General features: G+C 37.0%; 1 protein-coding gene across 6 annotated transcripts in view; it reads right to left on the reverse strand.

Annotated features, from left to right (window-relative positions):
- CAMSAP2 (calmodulin regulated spectrin associated protein family member 2) overlaps positions 1 to 25,382 on the reverse strand; it is a 150,557-nt gene that overhangs the window by 100,697 nt on the left and 24,478 nt on the right. For 5 of the 6 annotated variants that reach the window (XM_072648261.1, XM_072648260.1, XM_072648259.1 and 2 more), the window contains exon 2: positions 2,352 to 2,611. In XM_072648261.1, coding sequence (XP_072504362.1) covers positions 2,352 to 2,611 — 260 coding nt within the window. Of the gene's footprint in view, positions 1 to 2,351; positions 2,612 to 7,997; positions 8,149 to 25,382 lie in introns of all 6 variants that reach the window. The other variant, XM_072648263.1, reaches the window with a different exon arrangement.

Below are 25,382 nucleotides of genomic sequence, written 5' to 3' on the forward strand. Positions count from 1 at the left end.
TCTCTGGACATTCTTTCTGGCTATTCCCCCCCATGTCTGGGATGCTCTGACTACTCTGCTCTAACAACTGACCTCCCTGGCTTCCTTTAAAGTCCCAACTAAAATTTTACCTTCTACAGGAAGCCTTCCTCAACCTCTCTAGTTGAAGGGTTGAAGTCTCATGCTTTCCTTCTAGTAACTATTCCCTATTTATCCTGCATATAGCTTGCTTTGTATACACATGTCTGCATGTTGACTCCCCCATCAGACTGTAAGGTCCTTGAGGACAGAGAATGTCTTCTGCCTCTTTTTGTATCCTCAGTGGTTATTACCACAGTGCCTGGAACATAGGAAGCTCTTAATAAATGTTGATCAACTGACTGATTTAATCTAGATTTTCTGTAGAGAGGTAATTCTTTCAGTTTTTTAAAATTGTAAAACATTATAAGAATGTTTAAAGAGGAAGAGAAATACACTGATAAAGCCAATGAAAATTTAAAAAAACAAAGCACTGTAAAAGGATTTAAAAAGGACCTTACTAGTCATCTGATCCAACCTCTAGCCAATGCTTAAATCCCTACTACTACAATTACAGCATTATACTTATAAATCTAGAAAGATCCTTAGAAATCAACTAGTCTAACAATTGCTCATTTTATAGATGAGGAAACTGAATCTAGAGAGATAAAGGGAACTGTCTGAAGTCACAGTCAGCAAATATCAGAGGCAAAATGTGACCCCAAGCCTTCCTGATTGCCCCTGCTACCTTCCCTCAAAAACTCCAATTTTAACACTAATATATTTAATTATCAATATCATTCAATATAGAATTTACAACACGAATCTCTCTTCTTCAATGGGAAGGCAAAACAGTATGAAAAATATTGTCAATGATTATATTTATAGGTTACCAACTGAGTATAGGAAGGCATAGCTGTTTTCCATTATGCCAAGTCCAAACATTCCTAGTTTTCCTTAATTCCATTCTGGATTTATCTCCCCTTTGGAATTATTTAAATTTGTTTTATTTTTTTAATTCCTAGCACCTCCTGGAATATCCAGTCCTTCTTAATTACTATCTGACATCTTGAGGGGGATCAGATCTACTATTTCATTCATGTAGGGAGCTCTCAGTGAGGTATTTTTGTATCTGTAACTATGACAATAGCTATTAATTGAGTTGATTCTAATATATTTAAATCTGACAAACAATTCTAGGTTACGCTATATATACCTCTTTCTGTGATTTTATGAATTCTTTATTTATATTTTCCTTTTCTTGTTCTGATCAAAAACTATCAAGTTTTTAATTCTATATTTACACAGACATTTCTATACATGATATAACACTATCTTCCCACTCTATCACTACAATTATTCTTCGTTTTTCCAATCTTTGAGAAGGCTTCAGTCAGTCAATACTCAGGATCACAAAGTATGTATTAGAGACAGGTCTTGAGCCCACTTCTTGAATTCTAGGACCTGCTCTTTCCCTATCTACTATATGTCTTTGTAACCAAGACTACTGGTAATAATTGAGCTAATTCTAATATATTCAAATTTGACAAATAATTTCTAAGTTATTGTTATCCATACTTCTTTTTGTCATTTATACAAAGTGCTTATTTGTTTCCTCCTTTAGGCTTGGTTTGATAAGAGCAAAGAGTATCAATTTTTAAAATACTTTATATAGATATTTCTACACATGAAATAACATTTTTTTGACCATTCTATGAAACCATACTATTTTATTTCTTAATCATTCCCTTTCTCTTGATCTTTCTTTTTAAATGAAACAGTATAAAAAATTGCCTTCAATGGGAAAAAAAACTGTTGACAACTCCTCCTGGGTCATAACTTAAAGCACAGAATACATCATCTTATAACGTAATAATTAAAAAAAAACCTCCAAAATATTGAATGTATAGAAAGTGATATTAAACTTATCATTTACATAAGTAAACTAACACCACAACTTTGAGTCTTAACATCCTTTCCTAATAAACTTATGTATATATTCTAACTATACAAAGACTTTCTTCCAATTCACTTGTATCTAAGAAAAGCAGATAGACAAAGGCTTTTAAATTGATATGGCTTACTTAGTTTTAAGTGCAAAGAAGTTTTAACTGTTTCACCCAATGAGTAAGTAAGTGGGAAAAAGCAGCCCAAAAGATGTCATCTTATCAAAGTTGGATCTTCAGTTATAAAAAGGGCATGGAATGATTACAAAAGGGAAAAAATAAGTCTAGACAAAAGTGATCAGTGTCCAATTTAACAAAAAAGTTAGTCACTAAATTTGTGCTATTGTGTTGAAAAGCATATATGTTAATAAATAAATATGAGGTAATCGCACCATTTAAAACACTCACCATTTGTATAGGTTTTTTGTGCAGATCTCTCTCTGTTACCAATTTCTCTTGGTCAGTAACATAGAGGCCCTTCTGTGCTAAAGCCTGGATTACAGCATCATGACCCAAAAGTGGTTTTGCAGCATCACTCTTGAGAATAAGACTCCCAGCACGACAATACAGTTCTGCTGATAGTAGCAAATTCACAACAGGTGGTTTGATGTGTTCTTGGTCATATTGATCTGTGTAAAATGGCTCTCGAAGTTCCTCTGGAACATTTTCTAAAGAGAACAAAAAACTTTCCTTAATAGATTTTAATAAAAGAATACACAACTCTATGCTTACTAGTACCATTAAAGAGAGTGTGAAGAATCTCATCTGCCACCAATTCCCAAAGTTGCTTCCTCCAAAACCATCACCATCCTTGACTGAATCCTGACTTGGGCTAGAGTTCAGCAAAGCAAGAGAAACTTTCTGAGGTGTAAGGGGGGTGTTTCTTATATAGCATTCCCTTATATGTATATAATTATCACTATAATAACTGTATATTAGATATCTTATTGTAAATTGTAACATTATATAATATTCACATAATAATAGAACCTCAATATAAAAAGTATCAAATGTGAATTTTGATAGAATCAAGAATGAGATATATAAAACACTGTCTACAATATAATCAATGAGTAAAACTATGAAGCAAAGAAGAGCAAATATGTTGAGTTCAATTCAAATAGAACATTAAGTACCTATTATGTCACAGCAGCTAGAGAGCCTCTCCTGGAGTCAGGAGGATGTGACTTCAAATGTGACTCTGACTTACTCAGATGTGTGACCCTGGGCAACTCACTTTACCCTGTTTGCCTCAGTTTCCTCATCTGTAAAATGAGCTGGAGAAGGAATCCAGTATCTTTGCCAAGAAAACCCCAAACGGGGCCAGAAAGAGTGGGACACAATTACAAATGACTAAACAACCTCTTTTGTCAACAGAAGAACTGTGCAAGGAAGTGACACAAAATTTAGACAGGTGACACAGAAGTTACAGTGTAGACAAAGATAGGAAAAATACAGAGAAGTATAATAGAAAGTAACATGAAAAGTGAGTATCGGAGAGTGACAAAAAGTGCAATGTGAGGTCTGAGGTCACTGAAATGTAATCAAGGTCAGTTCAATTGAAGTTATATGAGTTGGGCTGTAAAAGAATGGTTAGGAAGTTAACTAGGTGAAAAGGTAGGGAATTCCTGGCATAAGGAATATAATGAGGAAAGCCTTATAGTGGGAAAACAATAGGCATTTTCGGAAAATAAAGGGTAGTTAAGTACGGCCCAAGTATAAACATGTGGCACATAAGTGGTTTTGTTGGCTTGGCTATGGTTTGAAGATGCTGACATGAGACAACTGGGAAGTTCTGCACGTACAAAGTGAAGGGATTGTAGCATCTCTTTAGTGTGGGACTTCTACCCTAGCTACTTCACTGCAGACCTCAGTCTAGGCTAAAAATGCAATGAGCAGAATGTTGCTCAGCTCCTGGGGTCAGAGCCACATACTTGCCCTTGCCTCTGAATGGGTTACTCTTTCAGTACACAGCCTGTGGCCATGACAGTTCTTCATACTGAAACACCATCACTAAGTATGAATCCACTATTCAATTTACCTTGATCTGTGACTCACTATATAGTAATGAATAACAGAGCTGCCAGTTAGTACCTGGATCCCCAATCCTGTACAGAATCAGGGTACCACTAAATAAGCTGGAGATCTACTTTTGTGTTTGATGCACAGTCTACAAACTCTTAATAGTACCTGTATGCTGAAAAGGTCTGCCACACAATCCTGGTCAGTCCAGCTCTAACATCTACATACCTGCGGCCCCAAACTTTAGAAATTTGTTTAGAAATAAAACTTGGTCTGCTTATTTTCTTAATTTCTCAGTGAGGACTCCATTATGATGTATTTTCTAAATTTTTGTAGAGTAGTTGTGTTGGGAGTGCTCAGCTGAACTTCTTCCTGCTATTCCATCGTTTAGGATCCCTGCCTATGATAGTCTTCTAATTTGTTTTCCTGACATATCTCTCCCCACTCCAATCTCCTCCAACATGCAGGTCTGATCAAGTCACTCACCAGTTCAAGGAATGAACTAGTAGTCCCCCATTACCTCCAGAATTAAATATGAAAACCTATGGTCATTCTATTAAGCTCTTTCTACCTTTGCAGGCTTGTTATGTCTGTCTCCCCTCCTCATTAAGTCTGATGCAATTAAACTGGCCCACTTGCAGTTTCTTGAACATGTCACTACAACTGTAGATGCCATGCCTTTATAATGATTGTTCTACAAGTAGACTCTTTCGCTCTTTTATCTCTGCCTCAGTGAATTTGTCTTTTTCCTTTCTGATACTAGTAACCTGGTATTTCTTCTTTTACAAAATCAAACTAGCCATTGACTTATCTAGTTTATTGGGTATTTTCCTTCAAAAAAAATGGGCCCTAGTTGTAATTATTACCTCAATTTTTTTTATTGACAATTTTGCCACTGCTTTGATTTTCAGGATTCTATTTGATGATAATGAGGGCTTTTAATTGTTGGTTTTTCTAAATTGTTTAATTGCATGCCTAATTCAATGATCTGCTCTTTATCTCAACCTTTTAGAGATGCTCTGGCTTCAACCCACAATTTTTAGTATGTTATCTCATTGCTATCATCTTTAATGAAATTATTGTTTCTATAATTTGTTCATTTAGGTATCCATTGTTTAGAATTAAGTTATTTCACTTCCAATTAATTTTAATCTATGCTTTAAAGACCCTTTTTTGGATATAATTTTCATTGTATTACAACCAAAAAGGTGCATTTAATATTTCTGCATTTCTATATTTATCTGTGAGGTTTTTATATCCTAATATATACAAGGCCAATTTTTGTGAAGATGCCATGCACAGCTGAGAACACTTAGATTCCTTTCTATTTCAATTTCAGTATTCTCTACATGTATATCATATCTAACTTTTCTAAAATTCTATTGAACTCAACTTTTTTTTTTATGGAAGATTTATCTAAGTCTGAGGGGAATAAATTGAAGTGCTCCACTATCATAAAGTGTTACTTTTTATTTCCTCTCAACTCACATTCACAATTATGACTGCTAACTATGTAGTTCACTTCATAATATTCTCTTATGCTTTTCCTTATTTTTTCTTCCCTTGTCTTCTCTTTAGGAGTCTGTTTTACTTCTGACTATTGCTTCCCTTATTCTCCACCCTATCATTGTGTTTTTTTCTATTAACCCCTTTCCCTCCTACTTCTCAGTTAAGATGAATTTCTGTACTCAACTGAGTCTAAATGTGCATTCTTCTTTCCAGTTCAAATGAGAGTGAAGTTGAAGTATTGCCTACTCCTCATCCCCAACACTTCCTCCTTCATGTATATAAACTCTTCCATGCCCCATTTACAAGATACAACTTTCCCCATTCTTCCTCCCCCCACTGCATAGCTCTTCCTTACTCTTATAGTCTTCTTTTGAGATCCTCTCAACATAACAGAATCACACTCAGGTGCTCCAATTAGATTTCCTCTAAGTAATGATAAATTTCTCCCTTACAAGAATGTAAACAGTTTAACCTTGTACATATATATAATTACTTATGATTTTTTACCTATGTTTGACTTTTTACATGCTTCTCAAGAATCCTGTGTTTGAATGTCATAATTTCCATTCAGCTCTGGTCTTTTCATCAAGAATGCTTGAAAGACTTCTATTTCATTAAACATCCATTTCCCCCCAGTAAGATTATACTCAGTTTTGCAAGTAGATTATTCTTGAATGTAATCCTAGATCCTTTGCTCTCTGGATAGACCTATTTCAAGCTCTCCTTTCCTTCAGGGTGGTGGCTGCTAAATCTTGTGATCCTGATTGTGACTCCATGTATGGTACTTGAATTCTTTCTTTCAGGTTTCTTGTGTTTTCTCCTTGATCCATACTTTGTTGCATCTCAGTTTCAGAGGCTGCACTGACTGCACAATCATCCGCAAACAGAATATCATGCACCAATATTCCTTCCACTTTGGTCTTGGCTTGTAACCCTTTCAAATTGAAGAACTTACCATCAGAACGGTAGTTGACCTTGATGCTGTGCTCATCCTCAGTGAAAGCACTTGACATGTAACATGGCTGAAAACATCGGGCTAAAAAGCATGGGAGCAAGCAAACAGCCCTGTTCCACTGCACTGGTCACTGGGAAAGCACGAGAGCATTGTCCACTATCCAGAATCCAGACAAACATGCCATAATGAAACTGACACACAATACTGATGAACTCTTCCAGGCAACCAAATTTTGACATAATTTTCCATAAGCCCTCATAACTAACAGTGTCAAAGGCCTTGGTCAGATCTACAAATGTGTACAGACCTCTGTTCTGCTTCTGGCATTTCTCCTGGAGTTGTTAGGCAGCAAACACCATATCTACAGTTCCTTGGCCCTTTCTGAAGCCACACTGGCTCTCAGTATATGACAATCTTCCAAGTAAAGGATCAGCAAGAATTTTGCCAGCAATGACTAAGAGAGAGACCCTCCTGTGATTGTCCTAGGACAATCTATTCCTTTTACCTTCAGAGACGGACAATAGAGGCATCCTTGAACTCCTGGGGAATAACATCCTCTTGCCATATAACCTGGAAAATTCAGTCAGCTTTTGTGAGAACAATGATCCCCTACCTTGTAAATCTCAGCTGGAACACAATCAGGACCAAGTGTTTCACTACATGAAAGTAGCCTAAATGACCCTCAAAATTTCTTCTTCAGTTGGAAGTTTAGCTAAGGAGGGATTGACTTCAACCTGAGGTAAACAGTCAATGGCCTCAACATCGATCATGTTCTGTTGAGAACACTATGGAAGTGTTCAGCCTATCTCTCTAGGATTGTGTCCTTATCACTAATCAATGTGGCTCTATCAGCACTGAGTAGTTGTGATGCACCATAGGTTTTTGGTCCATAAACAGCTTTCAGGGAATCATAATTGGATTGTTACTATCAGCATAAAACTGAATTTCATCTACCTTCTTATTGAGGCAGGAATCTTGCATTTCTCTAAGCTTTGCTTTTGCTTCTCTACTGCCTGTGCTAATTTTGGCCTAATAATTAACACCAAGAAAACACAGGTGCTCCATCAGCCACCACCACACCATCCATACATGAAACCATTGGTTACAACAAATGGAAAAGTTTTGAATGGTGTGGATAAGTTCACTTACCTTGGTAGTGTACTTTCCAGAGATGTACATATTGACAATGAAGTTGATGCACATATTGCCAGAGTCAGCTCAGTATTGGGGAGGCTCCGAAGAAAAGTTTGGGAGAGAAGGGGTATTAGAATGACTACCAAACTGAAGGTCTACAGAGCCGTTGTGCTGGCCTCATTGTTGTATGCTTGTGAAACATGGACAGTCTATCAGTGTCATGCCAGGAAACTGAATCGCTTCAGTTTGAACTGTCTTAGGAAGATTCTAAGGATCACCTGGCAGGATAAGGTACCAGACACTTAAGTACTTGCTGGAGGTGAACTGCCAAGCATTCAAACTATGCTTCAGAGAGTGCAACTCTGATGGGCTGGTCACGTTGTTTGAATGCAAAATGTACACTTGCCAAAAAGACTATTTTATGGAGAACTCACATGGGGCTGACGATCACACGGTGGTCAGAAGAAGTGATACAAGGATATTCTCAAGGTCTCTCTCAAGAACTGTGGATTTGACTGTGCAACATGGGAGACTGGCACAGGACCGCTCAGCATGGCATGCTTACATCAGAAAGGATACTGTGCTCTGTGAGCAAAGCAGAATTGCAAAATCACAAAGTAAACATAAGATGCACAAATTTGGAGTATCCACCCCAAATATTCACATGGACTATTTGTGTCCAACCTGTGGTAGAGCATTCTGAGTTCATATTGGTCTGATTAGCCACAGTTGGACACAATGAAATTTCACTTTATCATGGTGATGTCATTTTGGTCTTCTTCAAGAATGAAGGACAACAACTTTCTCCTTGATCTGGGAGCTCTGGATTTTGGCTATAATATTCCTGTGTTCTCATTTTAGAATTTTCTTTCAGGAGGTGGCCAATGAATTCTTTCAATCTCTATTTCACTCTCTGATTCTAAATTTTCCTCTATGTAATTTCTTGGAATGTGATGTCTCAGGTCACCCCTATCAGAAATGACAAATGCTGGAGGGAATAAGGGAAAACAGGTACATGTATGAACTGTTGGTGGTGCAGTGAACTGGTCCAACCACTGTGGAGAACAATTTGGTACTATGTCCAAAAGGCTATAAAACTGTGACCCAGCAATACAACTATTAGGATCATACCCCAAAGAGATAAAATGAAAAGGAAAAGATTCTATATGTACAAAAATATTTATAGCAGCTCTTTTGAAGCTGACAAAGAGTTGAAAACTGATGGGATGGTCATGAATTAGGGAATGACTGCACAAGCTGTGGTACACAATTGTGATGAAGCACTACTGAGCCAATAAGAAATGATGAGGGGGGTGGTTTCAGAAAAACATGGCAGGATCTGTATGAAATGATGCAAAGTGAAGTGAGAAAAACCAGAAGAAGTGCATAGTTACAGCAATGTTGCAATGATAATCAACTATGAAAATTTTTCTACTGTGATCAAGACAACGCTCCAAGACAATTCCCAAAGACTTATGATGAAAAAATGCCATTCACCTCGAGAGAGAATAGATGAACTCTGAATGCAGACTTAAGCATACTTTTATTTAACTAGTGGAAACACTTTACATGATTTCAGATAAATAACTGATTATCATATTGCTTGCCTTCTCAGTAGCTAAGGGAGAAAGAAATAAGTAGGGAGGAAATCTGAAAACTCAAAATTTAAAAAGAAAATTGCATGAGGATAAGCTAGATGCATTTCCAATACGATCAGGGGTGAAATATGGATGTCCATTATCACCACTATCATTCAATATGGTACTAGAAATGTAAGACGTAACAATAAGAGCAGAAAAGGAAACTGAAGGAATTAAAATAGGCAAAGAAGAAACTAAGTTATTACTCTTTGAAGATGATATAATGATATCCTTAGAGAATCAAGTAAAAAACTACTTGAAATAATAAACTCTGGCACTGACTAAACAAGAGATAGAAAACATCATGAAGTGCAAAATGGATAATTAGGATTACAATAAATTGAAAAGTTTTTGCACAAACAAACCCAGTGCAACAAAGATTAAGAGGGAAGTAGAAAACTGGGAAAGCATTTTGGCAACTAGCGTCTGTGTTAAAGGCCTCATTTCTAAAATGTATAGAGAACTGAGTCAAATGTACAAGAATACAAGTCATTCCCCAACTGATAAATGGTCAAAGGATATGAAGACGCAGTTTTCAGAAGAAAAAATTAAAGCTATAATCACTATTGACTAGAGAGATGCAAATCAAAACAACTAAGATACAACATCACATCTATCAGATTGGCTAACATGACAAAACAAGAAAATGATAAATGTTGGAGAAGATGTGGGAGAGTTGGAACACTAATTCATTGTTGGTGGAGCTGTGAGCTGATCCAACCATTCCGGAGAACAATTTGGAACTATGCCCAAAGGGTTACAAAAATGTGCATACCCTTTGACCCAGCAACATCACTTCTAGGACTGTATCCCAAAGAGAACACAAAAATGGTAAAGGGTCCGAACATGCACAAAATATTTATAGCAGCTCTCTTTGTGGTGGCCAAAAACTGGAAATCAAGGGGATGTCCATCAATTGGGGAATGGCTGAATAAATTATGAAAGTAATGGAATACTCTTGTGCTATGAGAAATGATGAACAGGAAAGACTTCAAAGAGGCCTGGAAAGACTTATACAAACTGATGCTGAGTGAAAGGAGAAGAACCAGGAGAACTTTGTACACAGCAACAACCAGAGTATGAGGAATTTTTCTAGTACACTTAGTACTTCATTGCCATGCAAGGACTTAAAAAATTCCCAATGGACTCGAGGCAAAATGCCTTCCACATTCAGAGAAAGAACTATGGAATTTGATCGCAGAATGAAGCAGATTATTTTCTTTTGTTTTATGTTTTGTTTTATGATTTCTCTCATTCATTTTAATTCTTCTATGCAACATGACTAAGGTGAAAATGTATTTAATAAGAATGTATGTATAGAACCTATATACAACTGTATGCTGTCTCAGAGAGGAAGTGGGGAAGAAGGGGGAGGGAGGGGGAAAAAAATCTAAGATATACGGAAGTGACTGCAGAACACTGAAAACAAATAAAATAATTTAAAAAAGAAAATTGCAATAAAAGTAGTTTATAAGGAAGAAAAAAATGTGATGTCTTAGCTGTATTTGTGTTCATGGGTTTCAGGTAATCCCTTGAGTTTTAAATGACCTCTTGATCTAATTTCCACCTCCTATGAAATATTTCACATTTTTTTCATCTTTTGACCTTGTTTTATTATTTCTTTATATCTAATGGAGTCGTTTGGCCAAATCAGATTTTTATGGAGTTATTTTCTTCAGTATGGTTTTGTACCTCTTTTTCAGCAAGCTGTTAAGTCTCTTTTCATATCTTTCTTGCATAGCTCTCATTTGGATTTTTAAAATCATTTTTAGCTCGTTCTTTAACTATGTGCTAAACTCTTCCAGAAATTCTTGTGCCCAATCTACATTTTTCTTTGAGGTTTTGTTTATAAATGTTTTCAAGTAATTGTGTTCTTTGTGTTTCAACTCTTATACTTGCCTATTCCGATAGTTGCTCTTTACAGTAGGGTTCATTTCTGTTTGCTTATTCTTCTAGTAATCACCTCATCTTTGGACTTCTAGGGGGAAAGGTAATTTCTTGCCTGAATTTCTGTCTTCTAATGTCCTTCTGTTGCTTTCACAGCTCAATCTGGGAGACTCTAAATGTTCAGTGCTTCCAAAGTAGTGTGATCTAGGAAGAGATTTGCTCACAGCCTTTCTGGTTTGAGCACTGAAAGTTGGATCTGTTGGCTTATGTATAGTTGAGTTTCAGTAGACTGCTACAAATCCAGTCATTGTTAGCCCACTGAGTAGTTCTGTAGCCTCAGAACAACTGAACTACTAGTTCCTTTTATAGACTCCTGCCCTGGTTATTTCCACTGTAGGCTTATGTGGAGGTTCAAGGTTAGAAATGAGTTGTTACTTTGCTTCTGGGCTCAGAGTTACACAGCTAAGTTTCTAAAACTTGCCCTGTCCTTAGTATTTAGTGAGGGCCATTCTGGTCAGTCATGACTCCCTCCTCTTCCCTTGGGGGTATGGCTTTGTGCTCAGCTGTGGACAATGCCCATTTCAACCATTCTCAAATCCGTCAAGGCTACTCTTCCCTTTACCCTCTCAAACTGGGAACCTTGCCTCACATTTCACTGAAAAACTTGAAGTCATTCATCAAAGGCATAGTCTTCTCCCCTCCCCATTTCCCAGATGCCTCCTGTCACTAATTCCTTCTTCATCTATTTCACATAATGAGGAGGTTCTTCTTGCAAAGATAAATCCTTTGAAATGAACAACTGATTCCATCTTTTCCAACAGATTACTCCCTCTATCATCCCTACTCTCTTGGTTATCCCTTCAATCTACTCCCTACAAGCAGGCTATATCTTCCTCATTCTCAAAAAAATCTTATTTGCTCAGTCCTTCCTTGTTAGCTATCATCTTATATATCTCCTCCCATTTGTGGCTAGCCTCTTGGAGGAGGCCATTTATCAGACATATCCTCATTTCCTACCTGGTGGCATTCATCTCAGACTTCTTTGGCTTCTCCTCCCAGCCCTAGTCCATGGTCTTGCCACTGCCCCCAGCTTTTCAGTTTTCTTTTATGTGTTGTCTTCCCCCATTAGTCTCTAAACTCCTTGAAGGTAGGGGTCCTTTTATTTCATATTTGTAACCCTACTGCTTTAGCACAGTGCAATGCAAATAACAGGTACTTAATTAATGTTTGACTTATTTATTTTTTACCATCAGTGCTTCCATTTCCTTTCCTCTCACTATTTAACTATATAATCTGGCTTATAATTTCACACAATTGAAACTACTTTCTCAAAAATTAATAATAATCTCTTATGTGGCAAATTTAATGGCCTTTATTCAAATTTCAACCTTCTTCACCTCTACAAGCTTTCGAAACTCAAGTCACCCTCTTTTCTTATATGCTCCCTTTTCCCTAGGACTCTGTGACACTACTCTCTTGTATTTCTCTTCTTAGCTTATTAGATCAATTGTTCTCTAATCTCCTTTGCTGAATGATCTTCTAGGTCATGCCCACTAACTGTGGGCTCTACCTAGGCTAGGCCTTCTTCTCTTCACCTGTCAACTTTATTAGCTCCCATGAAGTCAATTATCATCTCTATGCTGAAAAATCTCAAATCTGTGTATCATTATAACCTAGCTACTGATTTCTAGACTCATATCTCTAAATGCCAATTGAACATCTAGAAATGGCTGTCCCATTGACAGCTTAAACACATGTCCATAACTAAACTCATTGTCTTTCCCCCAAAACTGTCACTCTTTCTGCAATTCCCTACTACTATTAAGGCTTCATGATTCTGTAAGAGAGAATGAAGCTGATGACTTTGTACCACTCTGTCCCATTTAGATCTAAGTCATGGGCAAATCAAGACATCACCCTCATGATGTCACTGGCACTCTCTGAGACTGAAAGATGAACAAGAACCACCATCGCCATCTTTACAGTCACCCAGAATATCAACCTAGGTGTCACCCTCAAATCCCCAAATACAATTTGTTGCCATGGTCTGTTGATTTCAATTTTGTAAGATCCCCTCCTCTCCTATGACATCACCATGGTACAGGACGCCTGGGTTCTTGTAATAGTAGTTTGCTACTTGGTCTCCCTGCCACAAGTATCCCTACAATCCAATTCATTCTCTATTCAGTTGTAAAATTAATCTTCCTAAGGTGTAGGTCTGACCCCTTCTCAATAAATCCCAGTGGTTTCCCATCACTTCAAATATCAAATACAAAATCCCCTGTTTGGTATTCAAAGCTCTTCATAATCTGACTTTTCTCCACCTGTCCAGTCTTCTTACAACTTATACTTTAACCTTTTAGCCCTACCATACACTCTGTGATCCAATGACAAAAGACGAGAGTCTGTACTTTAAAAAAAGATCCTCCACCCACCTTTTGATTCTAAGCATTTTCACTGGTCCCATCCCCTCCAAGTATTTGTACATAGTTGTGTGCATATTATCTCCCCCACTACTATGAACTACAAACTCCTTATGAGCAGAAACTTCCTTTTACCTTTTTTTGTATCCCTAGAACTTAGTGCTATATGGCTAGCACAGAGCAAGTATTTCATAAATGTATAATGATTGACTGAACTGGTACAAACTGAAGTAAGCAGAACAAGGATAATAATACACATAATGACATTAACAATGCAAAAAGAAACAAGAAAAAGGAAACCAAATATTATGAACCTATCATATCAAGCTTAGTCTCAAAGATGAGATGGAAGAAAGGACACTTCTATACAGGAGAAGGGGACTGATGATGAATTATTCGTTTGGTTTAACTTTTAAAAAATTCTTTGTTATAAAGGGTAGCTCCCTTGAGGAGGTTAAAGGTAGGAATGGAATATATTAGAAAATGTAGGTGATTATCTTTAAAAAGACATCAATTTTTAAAAATTGTTAAAGAAACCTCTATCTGAGAGTGATAAAGGTTAGTAGTTCACAAACTCCCTGGGCAGTTGTAATGATGGTCCAGGGGATTCATGCTAAAAATTCTTTAATAGCGCCTTCAGCCCTAAGCAAATAATTGCTCAATCAAGTTACAAATATTTTCCTCTTCGAGGACAAGTATGAGAATGTTTGAAGCATTATTTTTTATATTATAAAGCATTACATATTTGTTTTCTATATTTTATATATTACACATATTTATACATAATATACACATTTTCATATTATATAAAGCATTATATTTTTATGCAATCTGAAATTACTATGATTAGGTTTACAATGATTTTGGTATTCATGCAGTGATTACAACAAACTCTGGTCATGTCTAACTAAGCCCAATGTGTTCAATGCAGTTTCTCAACCTGCTGTCAAATTGTTTCCAAAGTATTACAAGTGCCATGTTTGAGCACAAACTAATATGCAAAAGATGATCAGCTGCATGACCTCAGCCCAATTTGCATTTTGCAAAATGTTCCATAATAGTTCTCTTATTTCCCTGTTAACCTGTACAAGTATGCCATCAGCTGGGTAATCATGTGATCAAAGTGTTAGGATGGTGTGTTTTACAATGCAAATATTAGGTTATCTGGGTAAAAACTGGTCTCAGGCATTTATTGCTTCAGGTCCCAGCTACATGCTGGCTACACTGCACATCACTTAATTATGAATGTGCTAGATAACTCTTTAAAAAACACTAAATTGTAGAAAAGGTGCCAACCTGCATTGACAGAGCAAGTTTTCTCCTCGGGGAGCTACCAAATCAAGAAAATCATGTCTACTCTTTAATCCAGTTATCTCTATGATGAAGAAACAGGACTGCTCACAGAATCATAAAAAAGCAAAATTAAATAAGTGGGAATTATTTTCATTTGGACTGGCTAAGGAAGATTTAACAAATTTAAAGAGGAGTAACTTCCCATTTTCTAATTAAATGTAATAAAAGTACCTTTATTTTGATTCAGTGTCTTTGTACTGGGTAATTCAAATTCTCAATTTTTAATGAGGAAAAATTAATAATGTAATATACTCACTTTGAATATGGGATTCTTTTTTATCACAGTCTTATTAGTTTATAATATGCATAAAAATATTTGAAAGCTTTAAACTATCAATTTCTAATTCAGACTGTATTCCTTCTCCTTCACTGTCAGATGACAGGATTTAAGTGTAGAAAAGGCATTAGAAATAATCTCATCATTTTGATAATGATGATGATGATGGCAGCCAGCATTTACAGTGCTTTAAGGTTTGCAAAATACCTTATAAATACCTCAATTTATCCTCACAACCACCCTAGAGGGTAGGTAATATTATTATTCCCATTTTACAGATGTAAAAACTGAGGAAAACAAAAGATTAAGTAACTTGTTCAGGGTCAGCCAAGAAGTAAATGCCTACAGTTGAATTTGAACTCAGATTTTCCTTAGTCTAGGTACAGTGCTCTTACCCACAGAGTCACCTAACTGCCTTATCGATGAGGAAATTGAGGCCCAGAAAATGGAAGCTATTTATATTGCTCTATTCATATAACTAATAAATAGCAGAACCTAGATTTGAAAACATCTTTGTGACTCTAAGTTCACTACATCACATTTTCCCTACAGTAGAAGTAAAATTTCTATTATCATTGCCAATATTTACTGCATATGTAGTATAGAACACTCTGTTCTAGTCAGTGAAGACTGCAAATTTAAATACTGATTCTTGCTTTCAAAGAGCTTAGTACTCAATATTGTTCAACAAGACCAAAATATATTATATCACAATATACTGCTTCCTACAGATTGTCCTTTTCCCCTGTTATGATGTATTAATTTAATTATTTGTGCTTATTTATCAGAAATATTTGGTAAATATCTTCCCTTGTGCTTGGTATGCAATTTTTCGCAAAGGGATGACAGAGCTTCCCCTATCTGTTGCGAGCGACACTTAGGAGATGTATATTTGTATATGTGCATTTGCTAACTTGTACAAAGTTTTGAAAATATGATTGTTAATATTCATGTTAATAACCAAGATACACTGAGCAAGGAGGGGGTGGCCTACATTAAAATCCAAGTATTGCTAAAGATAGGAAAGTTAGAAATAACTAACTTATTCAGCTCTTGAAAAATGCTTATTAGTGCTATAAAATAATAGCCATGTTAAAACTATTTTCATGTGAAAACACTGGATAGCATTTTTGCACTACTGTCAGCTCAAAGATATGAAGGATTTTACTGGAGAAACAAAATAAATGAACACAGATATGCATATCAGAGCTTACAAAGGGTTATTCAGAATAAAGGTGACAGAGGAGAAAAGGTTAGGGCAGAGAAACAGCAGAGATTTGGGTTGTGAGTAACTGTGAAATCCTTTCGTGAAGGAGGTGAAAAATTTGAGTAAGGATCTAAAGGTTAGAAAAGATGATCAGGAGATCAAGGTGATATATGTGAAGAATGACCTGGGAAAATTTTATAGATGAGTTATGGAAGAGAGATTAGGACAGCTAGGAGAGAATGTGGGACTTGATAAATGGAAAACCTGGATAAGATAAAAGACACAAGATAGATGAGATGGATTTCGGTTATTGGAAGTTTCATAAGCCTCTGAGTAAGGGTTTTATTTTAATTTTGAAGGCAATTGGGAACCAATAGGAACTCTGCTCTGAAAAAATCCATAGTCCTCACAATTTTACAGCAATTCTTTACATCAGTTCTTTACAAGTATTTGTATTATTTCTGCAATGAAAGCATAGCCTATCCAAAAAAACCCCCAAACCAAAAACCAAACTGAGGCAGAGCACCAGCCTGCAACTCTACCACGCATATCTAGAAAGTATATCAGACCAAATCCTGATCAAGACATCTAAGGTTTTCATCAAGGTCAGCAAAGAGAGATAGAGAGAGAGGACCATGGGCACTATAGATAGGGTCTGACTAGGAAGAGTCATCCCGAGCATTTCAGGGCATGGAAAGGCTGTGCATCATAGCAACAGTAAGTACCAGAATCTACTCAGTAGAACAATGAGAGCAGGAATTCCAGTATAAAGGAGATGTCTGCAGAGCTTCCTGGCTGGGAGATAGTAGCTGAGTACAGCAGCAGTCTACTAAAATTCTAACAAGAGGCAAGTTCCCAGTTGCGCTGCTGAGGCCCAAACCCAAGTCAGCAATTTGCAGAGCTTAGAGCAGGAGGTCAACAATCAGGCTGGAGCCTGGATGAGATCACTTTGGAACACTAAAGGCTTTCAGGTCTGGTAGTATATAACACAACACTCAAAACCTCGAGAAATGAGTGGAAGAACCAAAGAAGACAAAAATCCAACCGAGGTATTCTGTGCAGAGGTGTGCAGAACTGGGCTTGCACATGAAGTCCAAGGCTAGGAAGTGAGTCGGAAGAGTAAGCAAAACAAACAAGAATTTCAACATAAAAACCAATCACAGTGGCACCAAAGACGGTTAAGACAAAAGCCTCTACAAGGAGAATGACTACAAGTCATCTACACGGCAAAGATTCAAAGAAATACACAGCTTAGACACAACTAAAATTCCTGGAAAACATGAGGCAAGAAAAATAAGTATTTTAAAATTTGTTTTCATAAATCAATCAGACCATCAATAAACATTTATTAAGTGCTTAATATGAGCCAAGCTAAGTTCTGGGGATATAAAAAGAAGCAAAAAAAAAAAAAAAGTCCCTGCCCTCCAGGAACTCATAATCTAATGTAAGAGACAACAAGAAAAAATATATGTCTAAACAAGCTACATACAGGATAAATAAGAAATAATTAAAAGAGAAAAAGCCCTAAAATTAAGAGGAGATGGGAAAGGTTTCTTGTAGAAGATACGATTTTAGGTGAGATTCAGAGGAAGCCGAGAAAGCCAGGAGTCATGCACTTCAGTCATGGAATAAAATGTGTCAGAGGAAAAATTTTAGAAAAGAAATAAAAACTGGGGCGGAGCCAAGATGGCGGAGTAGAAAGACACACATACACATAGCTCAGAACCCACAACCCATAGAACATCTACAAAGAAGTAACTCACGGCGAATTCTGCACCCAGAGGCCACAGAACATTGGAGCGAGGGAGATTTCTGTTCCAGAGAGACCTGCAAACCTCTCGCAAAAGGTCCTTCACGCCGCAGACTGGGCGCCGGGACTGGGAGCTGAGTACAGCCCTGCCGCGGCACCGAGAGGAAAAGATCCGAGCGGGCTTCAGGGACGGAATCTCCAGCGGCCACGCGGGTCCCTCCACCCACAGGTGACAAGGGTCGGTGAGAGGGTCTCTTTGGCGGGTCGAGAGGGGAGTGGGGTGCCCCCATAACTCAGGCCCCCTCGGGAGGCAACAGCAGAGATGGGAGCAGACTGGGGCTCCCAAGCAGGCAGGAGCCTGGATCCATTGTTGAAGGTCTCTGCATAAACCCCCTGAGTAAGGCAGCCCGGCCCCACCTGAGCACCTGAACTTAATCACACACTGAATAGCAGCCCTGCCCCCGCCAAAAGCCCTGAGGCTGGCAAGCAGCATTTGAATCTAAAACCCCAAGAGCTGGCTGGGAGGATCTGGAGGCGAAGTGGGTGTGAAGAGAATATTCAGAAGTCAAATCACTGGCTGGGAAAATGCCCAGAAAAGGGAAAAGAAATAAGACTATAGAAGGTTACTTTCTTGGGGAACAGGCATTTCCTCCCTTCCTTTCTGATGAGGAAGAAGAATGCTTACCATCAGGCAAAGACACAGAAGTCAAGGCCTCTATATCCCAGCCCACTCAATGGGCTCAGGCCATAGAAGGGCTCATAGAAAATCAAGTTAGAGAGGTGGAGGAAAAGCTGGGAAGAGAAATGAGAGACATGCAGTCAAAGCATGAACAGCAGATCAGCTCCCTGCTAAAGGAGACCCAAAAAAATGCTGAAGAAAATAACACCTTGAAAAATAGGCTAACTCAATTGGCAAAAGAGGTTCAAGAAGCCAATGAGGAGAATGCTTTCAAAAGCAGAATTAGCCAGATGGAAAAGGAGATTCAAAAGCTCACTGAAGAAAATAATTCTTTCAAAATTAGAATGGAACAGATGGAGGCTAATGACTTTATGAGAAACCAAGAAATCACAAAACAAAACCAAAAGAATGAAAAAATGGAAGATAATGTGAAATATCTCATTGGAAAAACAACTGACCTGGAAAATAGATCCAGGAGAGACAATTTAAAAATTATGGGCCTACCTGAAAGCCAGGATCAAAAAAAGAGCCTAGACATCATCTTTCATGAAATTATCAAGGAAAACTGCCCTGAGATTCTAGAACCAGAGGGCAAAATAAGTATTCAAGGAATCCACAGATCACCGCCTGAAAGAGATCCAAAAAGAGAAACTCCTAGGAACATTGTGGCCAATTTCCAGAGTTCCTAGATCAAGGAGAAAATATTGCAAGCAGCTAGAAAGAAACAATTCAAGTATTGTGGAAATACAATCAGGATAACACAAGATCTAGCAGCTTCCACATTAAGGGATCGAGGGTGTAGAATAGGATATTCCAGCAGTCAAAGGAACTAGGACTAAAACCAAGAATCACCTACCCAGCAAAACTGAATATAATACTTCAGGGGAAAAAATGGTCTTTCAATGAAATAGAGGGCTTTCAAGCATTCTTGATGAAAAGACCAGAGCTGAAAAGAAAATTTGACTTTCAAACACAAGAATGAAGAGAAGCATGAAAAAGTAAATAGCAAAGAGAAGTCATAAGGGACTTTACAAAAGTTGAACTGTTTACATTCCTACATGGAAAGACAATATTTGTAACTCTTGAAACTATTCAGCATCTGGGTACAGGGTGGGATAACACACACACACATGCACATGCACATGCACACACACACATAGAGACAGAGTGCACAGAGTGAACTGAAGAGGAAGGAATCATATCTTAAAAAAAAAAAAATGAAATCAAGTAGTGAGAGAGAAATATATTGGGAGGAGAAAGGGAGAAATGGAATGGGGCAAATTATCTCTCATAAAAGAGGCAAGCAAAAGACTTTTTAGTGAAGGGGAAAAGAGGGGAGGTGAGAGAAAAACATGCAGTTTACTCCCATCACATTCCACTAAAGGAAGGAATAAAATGCACAGTCATTTTGGTATGCAAACCTATCTTACAATACAGGAAAGTGGGGGATAAGGGGATAAGCAGGGTGGGGGGGATGATGGAAGGGAGGGCACAGGGAGGAGGGAGCAATTTGAGGTCAACACTCATGGGGAGGGTCAGGATCAAAAGAGAGTACAGAAGTAATGGGGGACAGGATAGGATGGAGGGAAATATAATTAGTTCTTACACAACACTACTATTATGGAAGCCATTTGCAAAACTACACAGATCTGGCCTATACTGAATTGCTTGCCTTCCAAAGGGAAGGGGTGGGGAGGGAGGGAGGGCAGATTGGCAGACAGGGGCAATTAGAACGCTCAGTGTTTTGGGGTGGGGGGAGGGGACAAAAGGGGAGAAAATGTGGAACCCAAAATTTTGTGAAAATGAATGTTAAAAGTTAAACAAATTAATAAAAAAAATAAAAACTATGGAAGAAAGAATTGGAAAGGAAACTAACAGTTTGCACAATAGGTATAAAATTTTGCCCAAGCAACAAACTCCCTAAAAACTAGAATAGACCAAAAAAAGAGTATAACAATGAAATTATATTAAAATAAAAGCAAAAGGCTGAAGAAAAAGAAAATATAAGACAGCAAACACTGACCTAGATGATGAATCAAAGAACACTTAAGAATCATACTAGACTACCTAAAAGCAATGACCAAAAAAGGGGAGCTGGATAACATGTTTTAAGAAATCACAAAAGAAAAATGCCCAGATCTCTTAAAACTAGGCAAAGTTCAAATAGGATCTACTGGTCATCTTCTGAAAGATTTTCCAAAATGAAAGCTTCCAAAAATATTACAGTCAAAATCCTAAGTTTCCAAGTTAAAGAAAAAAATGCTACAAGCAGACAGTAAGAATCCAAGTACCATGAAGCCACAATCATGATCACAAAAGATTTAGGAATCATTACCAAAAAAAAGCAGAATTTACTATTCAAAAGTATATAAGCTTATAATAAAAACAGCAGCATCAGCTGGCATTTATATAACCTGTTAAGAACTGTAAGATGCTTTAAAATCTCATTTTATCCTAATTTTATAGATGGGGAAACTGAGGTAAAGAAAGATTAAGTGTCTAAAGATGAATTTGAACTCTCCAGCCTTCCTGATTAGGTGTTCTAGTCACTGCACCATTCACCTTCATCTAAAAATAACTTACTTAGCAAATGGGAGTGTAATGTACCAGGGGAAAAATGTCTCTTAATGAAAGAAAAGACTTTCAAACATTTCTAATGAAAGACCAGTGTTGCACAGAAACTTCGAAGTGCAAACACAGGAAGTCAAGAGAAATATAAAAAGATAAACATAAGTGAACAATCATAAAAGACTTAAAAAGCTAAGCTATTTGCATTCTAATATGAAGAGATGATACATGTCCCCTCAGAATCCCATCATCAACAACAGTTCTAGAAAAAGAGTAATTAGAATAAAGGTCCTCTAAGTAATCTATTATGACCTGATTATCTTTAAAGAAGAATGGAAAGGGAAGGGGAAAATATACTAGGGGCGAGTTAGGGAAGGCAGACAAAGGAGAGGAAGAATGGAAAAAATTATCCCATGTCACTGGGATGTGCAATTAGAAGTTAATACAAACTAGAAACTGTGGTTGGCCCATGAACCTCACTCTTATCTGAGCTAGCTAAATGACAGAAGAATACACACAGAGTTGGAAACAAATATATTTCCCGCAGCGAGGAAACAGGAGGGAAAGGAGAGAAAAAGTAGGGAGCAATAAGGAGGGTAGATCAAGGGAAAGATAAGTCCTAAGCAAAACATATTCCAAGAACGGACAACTATATTTATAGCAGTTCTTTGCAACAGCCAAAAAAAAAAAAGGAAAATGAGGTGAGGTATGCATCAATTGGGGAATGACTAAACAAGTTACAACATATAAATGTGAAAGAATACTACTGTATATAAAGAGGATAGTTTCAAAGATAACCTAAGGCTTATTATCAACTGAGGCAAAGGGAAGTGAGAATCAGGAATTTATAAATTTTATTTATATTTATTTAAATTTATAAAATAGCAACAATCTTGAAAATAACTCTGAAAAACTTCAAAACTCTGGTCAGTACAATGACCAAGATTTCAAAAGACTCTTGAAACATGCTTCTCCACACCTCCGGACAGAGGTGATAGACCCGAGAGTATGAAATGAGTCTTTTTCTTTTTTTGGACATGGCCAATGCAAGAATTTGTTTTGCTTAACTGTAATTAGGAATTCTGTTTTTCTTACTATCTGAATGGAGAGGCAAAGGGAAGGAAAGAGGGAAAGAAAATAGACTTTTGTTGACTGAAAAAAAAATTAAGGCAAAAAGATTGACCCAGCTCTAGTAGGAACTTCCATAAGCAATAGAACACAGAATGATCACTTTCCGACACCTGTCAAGCCAAGCAACCTCCCAGCTAATTAATTTCAAAATCTAATCATTTAAAGACTAATGATCAAGATAGGTGCTATTTAGGTCCTGGAACACAAGAAAAACTTGTCCAGTATCCTCTGCAATCCTAGGTGTGATGTTTCACTAGCCTATTTCTCAGAGAATGAGTTTCTATTACTTATACCATAGGGATGATTGAGAAAGAGAAGAACCAGTTTTCACTGGTTCTAATCTTTAATTGAAAAAATAACCAAAAATAAACCAAAAAAACCTTTGGCACTGACGTGTTCAGTTTAATATGTCAGACTGTAATTTTCTAGATGTCTGCTGGAGCCCTTTCTCGCTCCTTAAAGTAGAGCAGCTAATAATTTCTTGACTTGCCCTGAGAATTTCTTACTGAAAAATATAGAGAAATCCCAAAGGTACTGGGTAGATAGGATCTGGATTTACAGAGTCAGAGAACCTGGGTTCAAAAATTTTCTCTATATACCAGCTACTCTGGAAAAATTATTCCATTTTCAAAGACCAAATGATGTATTTTTAAGGAATCTTTTATATTTATTTTCCACAGTCTTAAAAAAAATCTTAAAAATCAATTTCACTATTAAATTTGTCACTTTGTATACTGTTTTGAGGAATAAAAAAAAGTTTCCTAACATGTCAAAGAAGCATGAAAAGAATACTGAACTGGAAGCCAAGAAATGTGATTTTTATTCTCTTCTTCCACTACCTAGTTGTGTGACCTTGAGTAATTAATTAATTCAATTTATGTTTCTGTGCCTCAGACTCCTTGTATCTAAAACTGAAGGGGTCATTCTAGATCAGAGGTTCTTAACTTGTTCTAACATGTTTTTATATCTATAGTTCAATGCAATTGATTTCCTTTGTAATCATATGTATTTTATTTTATGCATTTAAAATTATTCCCCAAGAAAACAACCTGATTGTACATATTAATACATTTTTTTAGTTATAAAGACTTGGATCCAGAACAGGACCTAGGGCTGGAAGCAACCTCAGAAACCATCTCACCCAATCTTATTTTACAAATCAATCAACTGAAGTTTGAGGAGATTAAGTGACTTGCCCCAAGTCACAAAGGTAGTGTTAGAGAAAGTTTTTGAACCCAGGTCCTCAGACTCTACAATCTAGACCACAGGTTCCCCAAAATGGGCAATATTGCCTCCTGGGGGATGCTGGAACAATTCAAGGAGGCAGTAGTAAGCCTTGGGTGCAACTGGGGGGCATTGAATAAACATAAGGAGGCAGAGGAAACATAAGGAAAGAAGAGAAGAAAATTCTGAAAAACTATTTGTATATGTTTCATCTGTTGCGATTACATTGTTTTCCAAATAAACACACAAAATGCAAGTTATAACTGATGGGTGGTCAAGTCAGCTGACAGGTCTTAACAAGCAAGTAATGAGAGGTGAGTGTTGCACACTGTCAGGAAGTTCAGCATTCATCAGCAGGAATATGTGTGTGTAAATGACTTGTTTACAATATTACATTATATGGTTACATGATGTGATAACTGCATCATCAAAATTTCAATGCAAGAAAAAAATCACAAATTTATAATAATATTATTAAATTTAAGGCACATTCTTTTTTTTTAATTTTATATTTCCTTGAAATGACACAAATTTCAAAATATCATCAGAGGGTTAAATAAAATAGATTTCCAGAAGGGCACTAAGTAGTTTTTTTTAAAGGGTGCAGTAGGCCAAATAAGTTTGGGAACCTCTGGCCTAGACTCCACACTGTAACCATGGAATTTCTTTGTCTTCTTCAGGTTGAAATTATCATTAGGGCAAGTCAAGAAATTATTAGCTACTATTCTCCTTAGGAGAGAAAGAAAGGGTGGCTCTAGCAGACATCTAGAAAATTTAAATCTGGCAGAAATATTAAACACTATTTTCTCATGTCTCTGTGCTAGACTTGAGATTATTCCCAAACTCATGAACTTTCTCTTTCTGTTCAGGTATTCCGTACATACTCTGATGACAATGCTGCTATGTCTCCACTCATCTTCACCAAAATGCTCTTTCTACAATGGTTTTTGGATTTTTTTTCACAGGAACATATCATATGAGCATATCTTCTTAATATATAGTGTTAGTTCCCCCTTGCTTATCCTGTTGCTTTTAAATAAGGTGCACTCTCCCACAGTCAACTATTATTTTGCTTCTTTCTGTGCCAAAAGAAATTTTTTCAATTTCTGCCCCGGAAAAGAAACAAAAACAACCAAGGAGTTGATAAGCAAGGATAAGGAAGACAGTATTATTACAGAGTTGCCCTAGATAAGATCAAATCACCTGACCTAGACTAACAATATCCTAATGTATAGAAAGAACTGGAATATGGGATGCTGAACCATTGTCAGTGACTTCTGAAAGATCATGGAAACAGGAGAGGTAGCATAGAATTAGGTAAGAGTTACTTCTAATTTTCAAAAAAGGAAGGATGGAGCCTGCAAACTGTAAGCCAGTGACTTTGACTTTGATTACTGAGAACTTCTGGAAGAAGGGATTAATTAAAGGGTTAATGAACATTTAAGAAAAAGCAATGATCACAAAGAGCCAACGTGGCTCCATCAAGAATAGATCTTGTCACAATCAATGCAGGAATCTGTTTTGCTTGACTTTATGCATTTCTGATGGAGGTGGTGTTTTTCTTTTTTTCCTAAACAGGAGGACTATGGAAGGAAGAGAAGGTAGCTTTCTGTCGAATGAGAAAAAGCTAATTAAAAATGAAAAACATGTCATGTCAGACTAAAATCATTTCCTTTTTTT

Source organism: Notamacropus eugenii, chromosome 2, assembly GCF_028372415.1.
Source record: "Notamacropus eugenii isolate mMacEug1 chromosome 2, mMacEug1.pri_v2, whole genome shotgun sequence".
In the NCBI taxonomy this organism is placed as follows: Eukaryota; Metazoa; Chordata; class Mammalia; order Diprotodontia; family Macropodidae; genus Notamacropus; species Notamacropus eugenii.